At 42.5% G+C, this 19,418-nt stretch overlaps 1 protein-coding gene across 4 annotated transcripts in view; it reads left to right on the plus strand.

Moving 5' to 3' along the window:
* Positions 1-9,462, plus strand: part of ssr1 (signal sequence receptor, alpha) — a 31,457-nt gene extending 21,995 nt beyond the window's left edge. For 2 of the 4 annotated variants that reach the window (XM_080201971.1, XM_080201984.1), the window contains exons 9-10: positions 1,798-1,812; positions 4,047-9,462. In XM_080201971.1, the coding sequence (XP_080058097.1) occupies positions 1,798-1,812; positions 4,047-4,111 (80 nt within the window). In that variant the 3' untranslated portion in view covers positions 4,112-9,462. The remainder of the gene's footprint in view (positions 1-1,797; positions 1,813-4,046) is intronic. The other 2 variants (XM_080201978.1, XM_080201990.1) reach the window with 1 other exon arrangement.
* The last annotated feature ends 9,956 nt before the right edge of the window (positions 9,463-19,418 follow it).

Here is a 19,418-nt window from a genome sequence, read left to right on the forward strand (position 1 = left end):
TCGGTGTAGACTGGATGGGCTGAATGGCCTCCTTCTGCACTGTAGAGATTCTATGATTTGGGAGTACAGGAAACATCCATGTTACCCTCTTTTTCTTTTGTGGTGAATGGGGTTTGGAGCCTTAATGCTTAACTCAAGCTCCGCTACTAAAATACTGCCAGCTTTTGGTGGCGATTTGTGTGGGTGGTAGGGGGTTTTGTACAAGCCCATATTAGTGTTACAGATTGTTCAAAGTGGCCTTCCTGATCAGCAGTATCTCGCTCTGCATGGGAGATGTAATGACAAGTTGTTGATCTGCATTCAGCCAGCAACCTGCTGCTTCTGTCCCTGGCTTTTATCTGTCAGCCTGCTCTTTGTTCAAAATTTGCATTGTTTCATTTTTAAGAATCGCTGTGTAAATTCAGTAATTACTAACTTTCTTGTACTGGGTTAAAAGCAGGGCTATAAGTGCACTGTCCTTTTTTTGTCCAACTCACGTACCTTTAAGATTTAACAAACTGCAAAATTAGCAAGGAATGGATTATCTGACACCGTTTGTTTGGATAAACACTACAGGGTGGCACAGTGGTTAGCACTGCTGCTTCACAGCGCCAGGGACCTGGGTTCAATTCCCGACTTGGGTCATTGTCTATACAGAGTTTGCATGTTTTCTGCGTATCTGTCAGGGTTTTCTCCCACAGTTGAAAGATGTGCAGGTTGAATGGCCATGCTAAATTGTTCCTTAGTGTTAGTGGGAGTAGCAGGCTAAATATGTAGGGTTACAGGAATAGGGCATGGGTGGGATTGTGGTCAGTGCAGATTCAATGGGCCAAATGGCCACCTCTTGCACTGTAGGGAATCTATGATTACATTGAAACCGGAGAGAGGCTGTAAAAATGGCCTAGTGGTTAGCACTGCTGCCTCACAGGGCCAGGGACCTGGGCTCAATTCCCAGCTTGAGTTACTATCTATGCGGTGTCTCCCCATATCTGTGTGGGTTTCCTCCGGGTGCTCTAATTTCCTCCCACAGTCCGAAAGACGTGCTGGTTCGCTGCATTGGCCATTCTAAATTCTCCCTCAGTGTACCCGAACAGGCGCCGGAGCGTGGCAATTAGGGGATTTTCACAATAACATCATTGCAGTGTTAATGTAAGCCTTACTTGTGACACTGATAAAATAAATAAAAATAAATACTGAAATTATCAAGTTTGTAAAAGGTCGTTGGTCATTATATTGGAAGAATCATGTTTATTTTTGAAACGTTGGTTCGTGGAGGCTTATTAATAATATGCTATATTGAAAGAGTATGCTTACTGTCTGTTAGTATTGCAAAGCAGCAATAAGCACAGGGTTTTGATTTGACTCGCAGCCCGCTTGTTGCTTAAGTATAAACTTTAAGCCTAGCACCATTTTGTCAATGAATGAACCTCCAAGCATCTTGAACTCTTCCTTCATCGTAGCACACCTGCTTTGCTGAGCTTAAACTGGAATTGTATTGGAGTTGCATACCAATTGCTTCCAGCTGCCCCTTCTAACTATCTCTGCTGCTCTTAGAAAGCAGTTCAAATACTGTAATGCCATCACTCTGCTTTGGACAGTTTCTGCTGGTGTGCACGTAGCAATCATGAATGGAATGCCATTGAAATTGGTTTCCCGCATGTTAGAGTGGATGTACTTATTACTATAAGTTTGCAAAGCGTGCATCTTGCTGTCTTGTACAAAACTGCACTTCAGTCATTGTTTCAACACAAAATGGTTTCTAAGACATTGATTCTAATATATTTGCTATCTTTTGCTTTGCCTTTCTTGTGCCTTCAGTGCAGAGTAGACGAGGTGAGATCAAACGTTTCCATTGCTCACATATTTTACTAAAAGCTCAAAATTGAGGTTGGAATACTGCTGGGTTGTTTTGGGTGGGGTACATGTTAACATTTCGGATCCACTATTGTTGAATGGATTTGGAATCTAGCGGTTAAATGATCAAAGATAAATCCAGTTTCGTATTTTTTGCCATGCCGATTTTCTGTCTGGTATAACATATACTTTTATTCAGCATGATCTCTTCCATTTGTTTAAATGCGCACTAGAAAAATGGCTGGTTAACATTATTGTTTTAATGTTTGCGGATTTCACTTTCACGGTCATGTGAAATAGGAAGGCACGCACCATTAAAAAAAATGTTCTAATGTGCAATAACGGGAAAAAGCATGGTGCCATTGAAGTGTCAATCTTGGCTCCATTGGTAGGACTCTCCTCTGATTCAGAAGGTTCTGGGTTCAAAACCTACTCTAAGATTCAAAAACAACTCGAGGCTGACTCTTCAGTGCAGTACTGAGGCAGTGCTGCACTGTCGAAGGTGCCATCTTTCAAGTGGAACAGGTAAATTGAGGCCTCAGCTGTCCCCTCAAGTGGACACAGAAGATCCTGGGCACTATTTTGTGGAAGAACAGGGGAATTGTCCCTGATATTCTGTCCAATTTTTTTTTCCTCAATGAGTGCCACATAAGTCATGGGTCAATACCGCACTGCTGTTTGTGGGAGCTTGCTGTGCACAAATTAACTGCCACCTTTCCGATATTGCAATAACAATTACACTTCAAATGTAATTCATTGGCTGTGAAGTGCTTTGGGACGTTGGTGTGGTTATGAAAAGTGCTATTTAAAAGCAAGCCTGCCTTATGGAGCTTTGATGACTATAGGAAGTGTATTGCGAAATATTGTAGCATGCATGACTAAGGTGAACAGAGATTAAGCTGAACAAAACTATATATGGTATCCTATTATTTAAAATTCTCCAGATATTTAAAGCCCTTTGTCTCGAGTTGTGATGGTTTTACCGTTAATTAAAGTACGTCACCATAATTTTTAACACTGTTTTGCAAAATCTCCAGCACTGGCAATAGTTGGAAGAGAAGCACTCCACTTGTTTCTATTGACTTTTTAGTGGGACCTACCTTCACAAAATGAAAAGCAAGTCGAAATGGCACTAAATAAATACTGTGGGTTTAACATGGTCATTGAGTACCACAATCCAGTATTGTAACCTTAATTATGACAGTCAAATTTCAGCTCCTAGAGAATGATTGATTTTTTTTTTCTTTTGATCTTCCAGCTGTGAAAAGCTGAAAAGCCAGAAAGCTGTTCCCGGGTTCATGATATTTGACTGTAGACATTTGACATTTTTCTACTAACAAGCTTTTGTGGTGAAAGAAGTTGGGTTTCTGTATTTCGCCAACTTATTGGCATAGCTCCAGACGTTTATTTCTAAATATCTAATTGTGTTTATCAATGTGAAATACATTTTAATATGAATGAATGGAAAAATGTGTGTTACTCACACAAGACCACGCAAACATCTTTTTGGTAACACTGATCTCCGATGTTTAATCCCAATTTGGTTTGGAAGTTCTGATGCTGCCATTCTACCCAGAGCAGGTTCCTGCATCAGATGCAAATGAAACACTTCCATTCTTTATCTCCGCCGTGTGACTGTGCAGGCCCACGAGGGAAGGCAACAATTGCCGCACTGCTGAATACTTCCTGCTAGCTTGGAGTGTTATTAGCTAGAGGCAGAGAGTGTTTGCCTGACCTCTTTCTTAACACTACCTTGAGCCTGAAAAGAACAAAACAGTTACAGTTGGATTTAGCTCTCGTTTAAAAACGTGATAGGTGGAAGGTCAGTAGGCTTCAATGGCCAGAGCGTGAAGTAGACTGGCATAAATGGCAAGAATTCAATTCCTTCGACAGCTGTGGTAGTTCTTGGAGACCTGTCTCCTCTCCTTGCCCCACACTTGTGGAGTGCTGCCTCTCAAGCTATATAACCTATTGCCTCTATCTAATGAAGCACGATGCCTATGGTGCTTTGTGGGCAATGGCTAATTGCTCTAATTTATTACCTCATATATTGAAAATAATAGTCTGAGTTTGTCCGATAGAGTTGTGGATGCCACGATGCTACAAATTGCATTATTTGAAATAGTTTTTATACTTGTCTCAAGTTCTTGAGTCACTCTGCATTCTGGAAAGTGTAGCCTTTCTAATTGTGGGTTAACTTTATTTCTTTGCAGACAAAACTTCCCCGAGGAGGTCGCCCCGTAAGCGAGCGAAGAGAACTGTGGGATCGGACGAGTAGTAACCTCAGTTTTTAAACCTTCAGTGTTTAATCTGTCCATTTTTGTTTAACAGTGGGGATAATGCAGAGATACCATCTAAACATAGTAACGAGGAAAAAAAAAATCAATGGGACTGAACGGTAGAACCATTTTAACAATACATTTATTTTTTTGAACAAGAGCTTTTCATCAAAATGCACTTGGCTGTACAGAGTTGCTGTTTTTGCCATTTCAATATATTTTAAGCTTTTGTTTAAAAAGAAAAACTGCAGCTAGTCAGTATTTTGACAACTTAATGTGAATGATTCTACGAGAATTGTTTTTGGCTTATGTATATTTTTGCAATGGGTACAAGGAATGAATTCTGATGGGGAGACTTCTGGCCTTTTACTCTCCCTTAAGATGCAATTTTAAGGATTGTTATCTCCCTGCACACACTATTTGACATACGCACATTGGGATGTCATTATTTTTGGATTGAAATCTGGAATGATATTGCACGGAATTAGTACATACACGGAATCGTTACATCAGCCTTTATTTTCTCCTGAATGCTTCTAGGGTGTATGTTGTGAAGCTGTGTGTATAGTTAATACGGTTCGGGTAAAAAAAAAAGAAACCAGTGCACAAGACTGAAGTTTTTGCTTGGCCATTATAATATCACAGTGAAAATGTGTGTGTATGTGTTCATCTGATATCTCAGGAAACCAAACAAGATTGTGACGTGTGTTTTCTAGAGTCAGATAACTATCCGAATGAGAATAATTTTGTACATTGCTGACGTGGACTCAGAATTTAATGGATATTTTGGTTTTGAGTGCCGGGGGTGGCCTAATCAGAGGTAGCTTTCAAAATGGATTATTTTCTCACTAATCGGAGACCATTTGGCAAAATGTACCTGGACAGAGTTTCAAAAACTCACGTAGGCATTAAGATGTTTTCAATTTCAAAGATTACCTGGAAAGAGATGGATGAGAAGACATTAAAGTAAACAAACTGAGTTACTATTTTTTTTCCTTTGACTTTTTGTTTTGAATATACTTTTCAGTTGCCTTCCACTCTTGTGCAGGGGGAGACAGGAGAGAATGGGGTATATAAGCAGAGGGAGATTCCAGTGCCATGTTAGACATTTTACTCTGTGTCTACACTTTTTTGTTCGGAGAGGGTGACCTCTTTTTCCTACGACCCTCATTTGCACCCCTGATGAATAAAGTCAGTCTGCGACGCCACAGTTATCATCCTCTTCCCTCTGCCTAACAACAAAAAAGAATACTCTTTGAAATGACATTTTGTTCACCTCTATTTTTTATTGCTGAAAGTCATAGCTGCTTTGCTGAGTTGGCGTCTTTGTAATCAGACAGTCTCATTTCCATTCAGGGAGTTAAATTACACTCCTCCTGTGGCTGTTAGTAACCTTGCTGTTATATTTTTGAACTTTGAAAGTGTAATCATGATTTTAAATAAAATACAGCTGGAAACTTTCGTATCCCACCTGTCTGGGGCACAGAAGAATGGAAAATGAGAAGCCTCTTATCATAATTGTATGTTTCATCGAATCACTTTTTGTTCTGTTTTGGGAGTTTTGTAATTCATCCCTCATTTATTGAATTTTTTTTCTAGATTCTCGTTCACACTAAAGCTGTGTGTGTGCTGGATTTTAAGATTCTTCTCGTGTGTTAAGTTCATTTCTGGTTCTGAAAGGCTAATAAGACCACAAGACATAGGAGCAGAATTAGGCAACTCGGCCCATCGAGTCTGCTCCACCATTCAATCATAGCTGATATTTTTCTCATCCTCATTCTCCTGTCTTTTCCCCATAACCCCTGATTCCCTTATTAATCAAGAACCTATCTATCTCTTTCTTAAGACAATTAATAACCTGGTCTCCGCAGCCTTCTGCAGCAAAGGGTTCCACAGATTCACCACTCTCTGAATGAAGAAATTCCTCCTCATCTCTGTTTTAAAGCAGAGGTTGTGTCTTCTGGTTCTAGTTTTTCCTACTAGTAGAAACATCCTCTCCACGTCCACTCTATCCAGTATCCTGTAAGTTTCATTTAGATCCCCTTTTCATCCTTCTAAACTCCAAGTACAGACCCATTGCCCAACGCAAGGAGATTGCATGTCTTCTTCCATCAGTGTGTCAGATGCGTTAAGGTAGAAAAAGACTGACCATGGAATTGTCCTGGTATATCTATTTCAAAACAGCAAGTAACTTCCTCGACTGCAGAATGCCAACAGTCACGAAGCTGGCTAAGTTTTAGGAAACTCAATACAACATCAGAAAATCCCAATGGATACTGTCACTTGAAAGCCAACCACTTTTTTGCCTCAGCTGCCAATGTTATCAAAATTTCAAATTTTTGCAGTCCTGGCTTATTTTTAAGTGTCCTTCAACTTTAAAAATATTGAAATTACAGTCCTCTGTGTGAATGTGAAGCTGCCTTGCTTACGGAATGCGATGTCAAGACTGGCTAAAACTAAAGAAGACTTCACAACACAACTTAGACATTGTTTCTTTTAAGAGCCCTGTGCCTTGATGTTTGAATTCATTCCAAATGTAAGTGTTCCAATATTACTGTGGCTTGTTCATTTTTCAAGGATTATGATGGTTGTCATGGAAAACACAAATCCCATCCAAGCGTTTCCAGTCTTGTGCCAACATAGATTAATTTGTAGATTCTGACTGTTAATACTTGGAGATTTTGTCCTTGTACTCTGCATCAGTGCTTCAATGCACAGTGGCACAGTGCTTAACACTGCTGCCTCTCGGTGCCAAGGACCTAGGTTTGATTCCAGTCTTGGGTGACTGTCTCCCCATGTCATATGCATGGATTTCCTCCAGGTACCCTCTTTTCCTCCCGCTGTCCAAAGATATGCAGGCTGTTGGATTGGCCATGGTAAATTGCCCCTTGGTGTCCAAAGATGTGTAGGTTAGGTGGATTAGACATGTAAATGCACGGGAATATGTTTGGCGATGGGATTGGGTAAGATGCTCTTTTGGAGAGTCAATGTAGCCTCTAAGCTGAATGGTCCCATTCTGTACAGTAGGAATTCTATGGTTCTATTCATATTTTCACCCAATAATGTTAATATTTTTCTCCCCTTACCTCCCTAGTTTTAGTTGGCCATCCTTGATTATTTATACTGCCTCCCAGGCAAATATAGCTGTATACCTTTGTATATAATTGATACTGGAACCATGGTGACTTAAAGCAATCTGAACCAACTCTTACATGTAGCCTGTGGAAATATTACCGCTATCAACACTTGCCTTTATTTGAAAGTGAACAGATTCACTCTAAAAAGGAATGCGACTAATGGCTAAAATGATGTACAGATGGTGGAAAGCAGCAAGCTGGAGCCAACAGGGCAACAGTTACAAGTTGCTGAAATGCAAGGCAATGCCAAAATATGGTTAAAGGGATGATGTTTTTTTTAAATTGACCGATAATCTGCTAGCACCCATGAAATGTAAAAAGGAATGCCAAATAAAATTATTGGTGCTTTTACTTCAAATGGGGAAGCGATTACTGATGATTGAGAAGTATTTGCCTTCTGCCATCCTTGGAAAAATTTACAAGATTGGATTATAGAGCCCTTGCTGACTGCTTGCATCATCATCATGTATGAGAGTGAGAGAGAAATGGAGCTGCAGTAACTATCAGAGCGTCTTGCTTCTATCTATCAGGATAGTACACTGAGTCAATTCTCAAATGGCAGTGCACCATCGGTGAACCAAGATACTGCAAATACGAGCAATTTAGGGAGCAATTGGTTGACGTTTTCTCCGACACTTCTCCCATTCTTGGCTCGCGTGACCCCTGCAATATTTATCCCTTAATAAACTCAGCCAGATTATCTTATTGCATTTCTTTTGGTGGGAGCTTGCTATGCACAAATTGGCAGCAATTCTATTTGATTTATTTACTTAGCTGCAAAGCACTTTGGGAAGTCCTGAGGTGATCAGAAAGGGCATATAAATGCCATATTGATTTGCAATCACCATGAAACTGGTTGGTTGGGAGTTTGTGGCTTGCAATGTTCTGTTTTAGTTTGGAACACAAATATGAGGGAAAACACTCTTAGTTGCTCAGCAGGGAAACATTTCACTTAAATGCAGTAAATTTGCAATGTGACAGTACACAGACATGACAGTGCATGTGTAATCTGTATCTTGAATTAAAATGTGAACATTTGTGAAACTGTTCGAGCTTTAAAGAAGTATCAGTGTAGTTAATGGTTGCTGGGTAAGTCGGTGCATGTCACACACTTTGACAGCATAGGTTAACTTGGCTGCAACTCTCAGAACAGTTAGAATATGAAATCAAAAATCAAGGCTGCAAATTAGGAGTTGGCCCCTCAAGCTGGTTCCACGTTTCAATAAGATCATGGCTAGTCTGCCGTGACTCACTCCCACCCCAGTAACTTTTCATTCTTATCAAGAATCTTACCTAGCTGTGCCTTAAAATTATTTCAAGAATTGGATGAAAAAAAAGAGTTCCAAAGACTCTCGACCCCCTTACAAAAAAATCTGTCAAGTGGGCATCCCAATCAAATTCTAACTGAATAATTGTAAACGCTTGTAATGAGACAGGAGTGGGGGAATTTAGCAACTGTGAACATATGGAAGATTTTATTTTTGGTATCTTTTGCTACTTCATTTCTAATCAAAGAGCCAATTCAATTTAGGTGCAATCATGGTTCCCATGTGAGGGACAAATGAGATCCAAGCTGACAGGATGAGGCATTGCATCCTGTCCCAGGCTTCACCTTCGCCAAAAGGCCAAGAAGATGGCTTTTAAAAAATTACATTAGGTAAAGCTTCGGTTTTACTCATTGCCCACCCTGATCCTTCACTCTACCCTAGCTTAGGGAGACAACCATTGTAGGTGTTGGCACCCCCAAAGGGCAATGAGCCAGTCTCATCTCTGCCTGCTTATGGTTTCACCCCTACACGACACCAGTTATTTAGTAAGCGCAGTGCCTCTTGGATCATTGGAAAATGTGCTGGTTTAAGGGAATGCAAGTATTATACCATGGAGTGGCATCTGGCTGTTCAGATGAACACATCACTGATAGCCATGATGTAATTATTCCCCCTGCAATGAATGTTTGAGTCGGCTGGAGGGCCAAGTGACATTTTGTATTTGTGTTTAAGGCCGCACTATCAAATAGTTAAATAACATTTGAGGTGTCTGTATTTAACTGGTGTGAGAACTGTGGAGATTTCAATGCATTTGATCAGTTTCTGGTTGTGTAGAAGGGCACAGCATTCTAAAAGGTTTCATTTTACCTGTAATACTACAAGAAAACTCATGTTCAACCTCTACAACTTCTTGACTGTTTAAAAAATAAAAGTATTAAACTCTAAGGATATTATGTATGTTTTTTTAAATGGGCAACATATATCTGTGAGCCCTGTAAGAATTTGATTTATGTGGTACATTTCAACATAAGACCATAAGACACAGGAGCAGCATTTGGCCCGAGTCTGCTCCACCATTCGACCGTTGCTGAGATGTTTCGCGACCCCATTCTCCTGCCTTTTCTCTGTAACATTTGATCCCCTTACCAATCAAAAACCTATCTACACAATATACACTCAATGACCTGGCCTCCACAACATTCTGTGGCAATGAATTCTACATATTCACCACACTCTGGCTGAAGAAATTCCTCCTCATTTTGGTTCTCAAAGGGTTGTCCCTTTATTCTGAAGCTGTGCCCTCAGATCCTAGTCTATCCTGCTAATGGAAATGTCTTCCCCATGTTCACTCTGTCCAGGTCTTTCAGTATTCTGTAAGTTTCAATGAGATCGCCCCGCTCATCTGCCTTCATTTTTCTAAAGTCCATTGAGTAGAGAGCCACAGTCCTCAAACATTCTTCAGACGACAAGTTTTTCATTCCCGGGATCATTCTCATGAACCTCCTCTGGACCATCTCCTTCGTTAGATATGAAGCCCAAAATTGCTCTCAATATTCCAAATGGGGCCTTAGCAGTATATCCCTGGTGTTGTAGCCTGTATATCTAAAGTACTTCCATCAGTAGCACATGGTGTGCAGATCCTGTAATGAAGTATGACAACTAAGTTACACAACACAATGACAGAAGTTAATCCATGGAAATCCCTTTTTTGTGTCAAAAGTGACTTGAACTCTCTCGCATCCACTTGAGGAACAGGTTTAACTATCTGAGAAAGGATACCTCCTGAAGAGAGCAATTCTCTTCAGTACTGCACTGTCACTTATGTACTTCAGTGTCTGTCCCAAAGACAAAAGCGCTACTGGGCAACTCAACACTCCCAATTTTCCATCGTCTTCTAATTACAACTGCAGACTACATGCAAGATCTGCTTGTGCACCTATCAATGTAATACCTTGGTATACAAGCACAGAATTTTCCTTTGCAAACAAAATCCCCATTGTGTCATCCAACATGGGAATGCAAAGTCCAGGAACATCACAAAATGGAGGAAAGATGCATGTGTTTTCATAGAATCGCTACACTGCAGCAAGAGGCCATTTGGCCCTTTGACAACAATCCCATCCAGGTCCTATCCTTTTTACCCTACGTTTTTAACCCTGCTAATTAATCTCCCTGACACTAAGGGAGGCCAATCAACTTAAACTGCACATCTTTGAACTGTGGGAGAGTGTGCAAACGCCACACAGGCAGTCAGTCACCCGAGGCCAGAATTGAGGCGAGGTCCCTCATGGGGCATTGGGGGAACGAGAAATATCAGGTTGTTAGATAAAGAAACAAACAATTATTTTTCAAAGCACGTCTTCGGCCTGCCTTCTGGAATTTTTGACTGAGGAATTTTGAAATACATTTTAGTTTGCCCTACACATTTGTCCTTTCTCAGTTTGTGCTTAATTGCAACCATGCAATGAAGCTGCAATTAGTTGCACTAGATGGCAACCTATTCCAAAAAGAACTCACTTTGATTAGTGGGTATTATGTAATTCTCATTACTGCTGCAGCTTTTAATTTATTCCTGAAGATCATTTACAAGTTGTGCAAGTCCCTTCTGTACCACACTGGAGGGTTTTACTACTGTTCTTTTGACCAAAAAAGCAAGATGATTTGGAATAATAGAATCACTACAGTGCAGAATAAGGCCATTCAGCCCACCTGACAACAATCCACCCAGGCCCTATCCCTGTAACCCCACATATTTACCCTGCTAGTCCCACTGATACTAAGGAGCAATTTAGCATGGTCAATCCACCTAACTGCACAGCTTTGGACTGTGGGAGGAAACCAGAGCACCCAGAGGAAACCCACGCAGACACGGGGAGAATGTGCAAATTCTGCACAGAGAGTGACCCAAACCTGGAATCGAGCCTGGGTCCCTGGCGCTGTGAGGCAGCAGTGCTATCCACTGTGCCACCGTGCTGCCCTTTAGTTACAACAAAGTCACAAACTTGGTAAGACAGTCATTTACTACTTGCTATTTTAAACAAAAACACCACAGGATCTTCTGATCAGAAATATGACAGAAACCATCTTAAACATTACACAACCACTCAATCCTGGTCAAACAACTATACATTGAAAATAGGAGAAGACTCCACTCCCAAGCTTTTCCATCTTCAAATTCACCAGCTTTCTGACTTGGAAATTCAACTGCGAGCAGCCTCATAAGCTCACTGAGAATCCTTTGGATTACAATTCCTCCATTCAGGCCAAAGCATTAATTCAGCTAAGAAGCTACAAACCTGCTACAAAGGAAACTGAAATAATTGTTATTTTTAACCATAAGGCTGTTTTCTCATCTGCACCTTCCCTCTCTATGTGTAGCATCGTGTGTGAGACACCACATTTAAAACAGGTGACACAGTAGTTAGCACTGCTGCTTCATGGTGTCAGGGAGCCGGGTTCAATTCCTGCCTTGCATCATTGTGTGGAGTCTGCACATTCTCCCCGTATCTGTGTGGGTTTCCTCCAGGTGCTGCGGTTTCCTCCCATATTCTGAAAGATGTGCCGGCTTGGTGAATTGACCCGAAAAGGCGTCAGAGTGTGGTAACTAGGGAAATTTCACAGTAACTTCATTGCAGTGTTAATATAAGCCAATTTGTGACACTAATAAATAAACTTTTACGATCAAAATTGATTAAGGAAAAGCTGTAGCAGTGGATGAGATGGTTCTCTGATGTCATGTACAGAGTTTATCCGATTAGGGACATTGCAGCTTCTGGACCCAACACTGAGCTCAACAACTTTTAACTGTGAACGTTTTTTTTAATTTATTGTTTTATGGGATGTGGGCATCACCAACTGGGTCAATATTTATTGCTCATCCCTAATTGCCCTTGAGGGGACAGTTAAGAGCCAATCACATTGCTGTAGGTCTGGAGGCACATGTAGGCCAGACCGGGTAAGAACGGCAGATTTCCTTCTCCAAAAGACATGAGTGAAGCAGTTGGGTTTTTCCAACAGTGGACGATGGTTTCATGGTCATCAGTGGACTTCCCAGTGCCTGTTCGGGTACACCAAGGGAGAACTTAGCATGGCCAATGCACCTAACCAGCACGTCTGTCAGATCATGGGAGGAAACCAGACCACCCAGAGGAAACACATGCAGACAAAGTACAGACTCCACACAGACAGTGACCCAAGTCAGGAATCGAACGCAGGTCTCTGGTGCTGTGAGGCAGCAGTGCTAACCACTGTGCTGCCAGTAGCTCTTACCTGGAAGTTCACACTTTTTTCATCCATGTTCAAAATGAACCGTAGCCAAATGGCTTTGGCAGTCACATTATCGCACACATGAAAACCTGTCTCACACACACAAGGTGCCTGGTCGCTGTGTCATTACAAAATCATCCCTGGAGCTAGGCGTTCTGCAGAGTGCGTGGCATAACAATAGGCCGATGAGATGAGTTACAATCCACACCGCACACTGCTGTTCCATTTTCCCTGCACCTTTCATGTGCAGAGTTCTGAATTGATGAAAGGCCGTGTGTGCACGTCTGCAATCCTAACCACCCACCGTTCCTTTGGGCCCACCAATTATTCTCCACGCTATTTAAGGAGCTTTGTACGCTAATGCCTATTCAGGCACTGGGTGATGATGGGTTGGTTACAAGGAGTGAAAAGCCAGTTAGTGGCGGAGCAGTGGCATGTGTTCAACAGCATGATGGAGACCTTAACTCAAGTGGAACAATCTGCCCTGGGACAACAGTGGCCAACTCCACAGCAGACAGCTGTAATTTGGAAGCTTAACCCCAGGACATAATTGTTACGTTCTGACATGAGAATTAGGGCTGAGATCTTTTCTTTCCACAGAGTGCTACAGGGATATAGACTGCAGAGAGAGAGAGAGAGAGAGAGGTGAAAGCAGAAAGCACACTGGCATTTAAGAATAGTTTCAATCGATGGTTGAAGGGAAAACAGATAAAGGGTTACGGGAACAGAGCAGACACATTACTCCCACAGAGGATCAACACCAACATGGGCTGTTTAGAATAAATGGCCAATTTCTATGCTCTACATGCACATAGACCCACAGAAGAGAGAAAGGGTGACTTGTATTTATATAGTACCTTTCATGTCTATCAAAGATACCTAAAACAAAGCTCAAAACACTTTTTAAAGTTTAATTATTCATGTCACAAATAGGCTTACATTAACACTGCAGTTAAGTCATTGTGAAATTCCCCTAGTCGCCACATTCCGGATACACTAAGGGAAAATTTAGCATGGCTGACGCACACAACAGCTCATTTTTCGGACTGTGGGAGGAAACCCATGCAGACATGGGGAGAACATGCAGACTCTATACAGACGGTGACCCAAGCTGGGAGTTGAACCCAAGTCCCTGGCGCTGGGAGGCAGCAATGCTAACCACTGCGTCAATGAAGGATGTTTGCAGTGCACTTACTATTGTAATGTAGGACATGCAGTAGCCATTGATGCACAGCAAGATCCCACAGATAGACAGCCTTGTGATAATGACCAGGCAACTTGTCTGTCATGGTGAGTGAGCAAGAAATATTGGGCAGGATCCCAACGATAACTCCCCTACTCTTCTTCAGGACAGCGCTGTGAATCCTTTACGCATCCCTGAGAGGGCCAAACTGGAAGATAATCCCACCTGCAGGAGTGCTGCACTCCCTCAGTACTCCACTAAAGTGTCAGCCTTGATTTTTGTGCTCAGGACCAGGCAGGGGACCTGAAACTGGGACAATGGTCTGTTTGAGGTTGTGCGGTTGTTTGAAGGCAGGAAGTGGGGTTGTGGGAATGGTCCTGGCGAGATGTTTGTCTTCATCAATGATATGTTGAAGACTCCAGAGAAGAGGTCATCGTTTCTCTGCTCTGGGGAAGTAGTGGACAATGAAGGGTACTCTGTCCACCGTGTCTGTCTTCTGAGGAGGTCGGTGCAGTTTGTCACTGTGGTGTGTCGGAACTGTTGATTGATGAGTCCAGCGCCATATCCTGTTGTTATGAGGGCATTTTTCAGCGACTGGAGATGTCTGTTGCGATCCTCCTCATTTGAGTAGATCCTGTGTATGCGGAGGGCTTGTATGTTTCAAATGTTTTCCATTGGCTATAAGGAGTTTGCGTTGTGTGCTGAAAGGTGCTATATAAATGCAGGTCCTTCACAGTGACAACATGATGACTGTGCCATTACCACAATCTGAAAGGTACAAATAATATTCAAAATTCAGAGACTGGAAGGGACAGTACATCGCCCAACTGAAGTGGAATATTTGGGTGAGAAGAGATGGAAATGAGGGTGAAAATACTGACTGAGTAGAAAATGTTGCTGGAATGTGAGGTACTTTATATAGAATATCACAGACAGATTTAAACATGGTTTGAGGCCTTGTGTGGTACCAGTGGAAGGTTTGCTAGTTGTAGGTGGTGTTTATATGGTTAGGATTCACTGTAATAGTGTTCTGTAAAAGCTGTTCTTCCCTTTGTGGTTTGGGAGTGGTGCATCTGTCCAGTTATAGAGCACCATAATTTTCAAAAATGGTTTCTAAATGCAAGGAGTGCTGAATGAAAGTTCATAAGGATTCAATTCACCGCCTGTACTGGATACAATCCACTGCCTGTACTGGCTACAATCCATCGCCTGTACTGGATACAATTCACTGCCTGTACTGGCTACAATCCATCGCCTGTACGGGATACAATCCACCACCTGTACTGGCTACAATCCACTGCCTGTACTGGCTACAATTCACTGCCTGTACCCTATACAATTCACTGCCTGTACTGGATACAATCCATCGCCTGTACTGGATACAATTCACCGCCTGTACTGGATACAATCCACCGCCTGTACTGGATACAACCCACTGCCTGTACTCAATACAATCCACTGCTTGTACTGGCTACAATCCATCGCCTGTATTAGATACAATGCACTGCCTGTATTAGGAAACTTCTGAGGTTGTGGCCAGTGTTGGTGGGGGGGGCGGGTGGGTATATGGGAGAGATCGAGGCGTGTGGGGGGGGTGGTTTAAGGCTGGCGGGCCACATCTGGGGAGTCAGCGATCATGCCATGGGTGAGGGGGTCGCACAGCCAGCATTGGGCGGGGGGTGGCGGGGGGAGGGGGGGTGTTGTGGGACAGGCCAGTGATCGGAAGGCCAGCAGTGTGGGGCTACTGTACATGCTCCAATCTCGGTGCTGTCAGGTGTGCGCATGCGCAATGGCTCACTCAGTGCAATGCTGCCGGCCTCTCCAGCAGGAATAGACTCCAACCACAGACTTTTTTGAGATTCAGGCTAATGCACACTGCAGTACACAGATTGTGGGAGATTCATTTTAAAAGTTACGCTGGAAAAACGAGTGTGATTTACTCCAGTTTTTACACAAATTCGACACATTTTTGGGAGAATCCCACCCATCCTTGCTGCATCTATCTGGTAAAGTAGTGAAAGAACTTAGTATCTTTAAATGAGATTGTCTCTCATTCTTCTGTAAACCAGAGAATTAAGATCCAGGTTATTTAATCATTCCTCACAGGACAATTCCTCCAACCCAGGATTCATTGGGTGAACCTTCATTGTATTCCCTCTATGCCAAGTATATCCTTCCATGGCTAAGCAAACCAATTCTGCCAACAATACTCCAGGTGTGGTCTCACCAAGACTCTGTACCATTGCAGCAAGACATCTTAACTCCTGTGTTCAAACTCTTTCAATTAAGGCCAACATACCATTAGCCTTTTTAATTACCCATTACACCTGCATGTTAGCTGTCAGTGACTCATGAACAAGGACACCCAAGTTGCTTTGAAGTAATGGGTGGCACAGTGGTTAGCACTGCTGCCTCACAGCTCCAGGGATCTGGGTTCAATTCCAGCCTTGGGTCACTGTCTGAGCGGAGTTTGCACATTCTCACTGTGTCTGCGTGGGTTTCCTCCGGGTGCTCCGATTTCCTCCCACACTCCAAAGATCCAGGGTTAGGTTAATCGGCCATGCTAAATTGCACCTTTGTGTCGGGGGGATGAGCAGAGTAAATATCTGGGGATTACGAGGATAGGGCCTGGGTGGGATTGTTGTCGGTGCAGGTTTGATAGACAAAATGGCTTCCTCCTGCACTGTAGGGATTCGAGATAATGTCACTGCATTAGTAATCCAAAAGCCATAACAAATGCCTTAAAGTCAAAGGTTCAAATCCCACCCACAGTGGCTGGTGGAATTTAAATTCAATTCAGTAATAAATCTCGAAATAAAAATTGGTAACGGCGACCATAACATTATCACTGATTATTGTTTAAAAACCCATCCGGTTCACTAACGTCCTTTAGGGAAGGAAATCTGCCAACCTTACCAGGTCTGGCCTATATGTGACTCATGGCAATGTAGTTGGCTCCAGCAAACCACTCAGTTCAGGGGCAATTAGAGATGGGTAATAAATGCTGGTTTATCCAGAAACATTCAAATCCTGTGAAACAACAGAATAACACAAACAATAACACAGATCCTTGTAACAAACTTCAAACCCAGTCCATGTTGTACAAAGCTGTTTCTATGCAAGCACTAATACCATCAAATTCAGTACAACTTGTTTAATGAATGACCTTCACTGAGCTAGGCGATGGCCGAGTGGGTATTATCGCTAAGACTATTAATCCAAAAACTCACCTAATATACTGGGGCCCTGAGTTCAAATCCTGCCATGGTGGAGATTGAATTCAATAAAAAACATCTGGAATTAAGAATCTGCTGATGACCTCGAAACCATTGTTGGAAAAACACATTAATGTCCTTTAGGGAAGGAAATCTGCCATCCTTACCCAGTCTGGCCTACATGTGACTCCAGGACCTTTTCCCTGCTGCCATCAGACTTTTGAATGGACTTACCTTGCATTAAGCTGGTCTTTCTCTACACCCCAGCTATGACTGTAACATTACATTCTGCACCCTCTCCTTTCCTTCTCTATGAATGGTCTGCTTTGTCTGTACAGCGCGCAAGAAACAGTACTTTTCACTGTACGTTAATACATGTGACAATAATAAATCAAAGTCACTGGTCACCCATTCGCATTTTTTAAATATAAAACATTTGCCACTAAGGATGTGCTGAACATGGTACTCCAATAGACTGTACTCATACACTGGAATTCTACCACTCCACCTGCCATGGATTCCGAGTGGGTGAGGGGAGGACCATGGAAATGTCCGGTGACCTCAGGCAGGATTTTCTGGTCTCGGGTCGGGCAAGGCTATAAACTCCCACCCATAATATCACGATAAAATGTCACTGACAGAGTACTGCCAGTAAAACGACGAGCCATTGCAACAAAACTTCCCTACTTTTAAACTCCAACCTCTTTGCAATAAAGGCCAAAATGTCATTCTCACAATGCGTCTTTAATTAAAACTCCATTTGCCGGGTTTCCACCCAGTCACCCAATCTACCTCTATCCCGTGGCAGAATCACAGTCTCCTCATCACAACCTGCCTTTCCACCTACCCTTGCGTCAAAGGTGGTTAGCACTGCCGCCTCACAGCACCAGGGACCCAGGTTCGATTCCCAGCTTGGGTCAATGCCTGTGTGGAGTCTGCATGTTCTCCCCATGTCTGCTTGGGTTTCCTCCGGGTGCTCCGGTTTCCTCCCACAGTCCGAAAGACGTGCTGGTTAGGTGCACTGGCCATGCTAAATTCTCCCTCAGTGTACCCAAACAGGCGCCACAGTAACCACATTGCAGTGTTAAAGTAAGCCTACTTGTGGCCAATAATTAAACATTAACCTTAATGCCATCACATGGGACCAATCGCTAGCCCATAAAGCCTAAACCATGTGGTGGTGGTTTAAAAACAATGATCCACGTATGGGAAGTCGGGATGTCTCCGTTACGACACAACGGTCGCCCCACAGAGCAAGCAGGTAGGCAAGGGGTCTGTGCAGCGCGGTGGCACAGTGGTTAGCACTGCTGCCTCACAGCACCAGAGATCCGAGTTCAATTCCTGGATTGGGTCACTGTCTGTGTGGAGTTTGCACATTCTCCCCATGTCTGCGTGGGTTTCCTCCGGGTGCTCCGGTTTCCTCCCACAGTCCAAAGATGTGCCGGGTTAGTTTGATTGGCCATGCTAAATTGACCCCCAGTGTTAGGGGGATTAGCAGGGTAAATATGAAGGGTTACGGGAATAGGGATCTGGGTGGGATTGTGGTCAGTGCAGACTCGATGGGCTGAATTGCCTCCTGCTGCCCCGTAGGGATTCTATGATTCTATTCTACAAATCTTTCTGAACACAAATGTACGCACAAACGGAATGACGAAGCAGAGTGAAAACAAAAGCTCAAGTATATCATTTTATTGCTTAGATGGTTTGATACAGAACAGCTTTAAATCTTGCATTGGAAGTAAGTACCAAAACTCCTGTGATTCACTTTCTGTTCATGTGGCATACACCAGATGTGTACATAACCCTTAGCAGCAGCAAAGATTCCCTTTACGAAAAAAAGTATGGATTCTGGATTTTTAAAACATCATTTTCTGGATTAATGCATAACCTTTTTTTTTAATCCTTTTACATTTTTCCCCCATTAAAGTTTTCATTCCTTCTTGAAAATAGAGAATAATTCACTAAACCTCTGGTAATAAAAAGCTCTTTAATTGCGATGCAGTGAAAATTGACTGTTTCTTCTTTGCTTTCGGAACCAATTACTTATCTGTTCTCTTTTTCTTTAAAAAACTTGTTTCTCTCTACTTCTTTCACAGTCAAGTACGAAATGTAGTGATTGGATCATCCTAGCTTCAAGTCCTTAAAAGTGGAAGAAATTTGGGAACTAGAAAGGGGTTTTAGTAGATGCGATCTTTATTTCTCTTTGAAAAGCCCTGAGAGACAGTTGGAAGTACAAA

Source organism: Carcharhinus amblyrhynchos, chromosome 2 (genome assembly GCF_965287045.1).
Source record: "Carcharhinus amblyrhynchos chromosome 2, sCarAmb.v2.hapA, whole genome shotgun sequence".
Classification (NCBI taxonomy): Eukaryota; Metazoa; Chordata; class Chondrichthyes; order Carcharhiniformes; family Carcharhinidae; genus Carcharhinus; species Carcharhinus amblyrhynchos.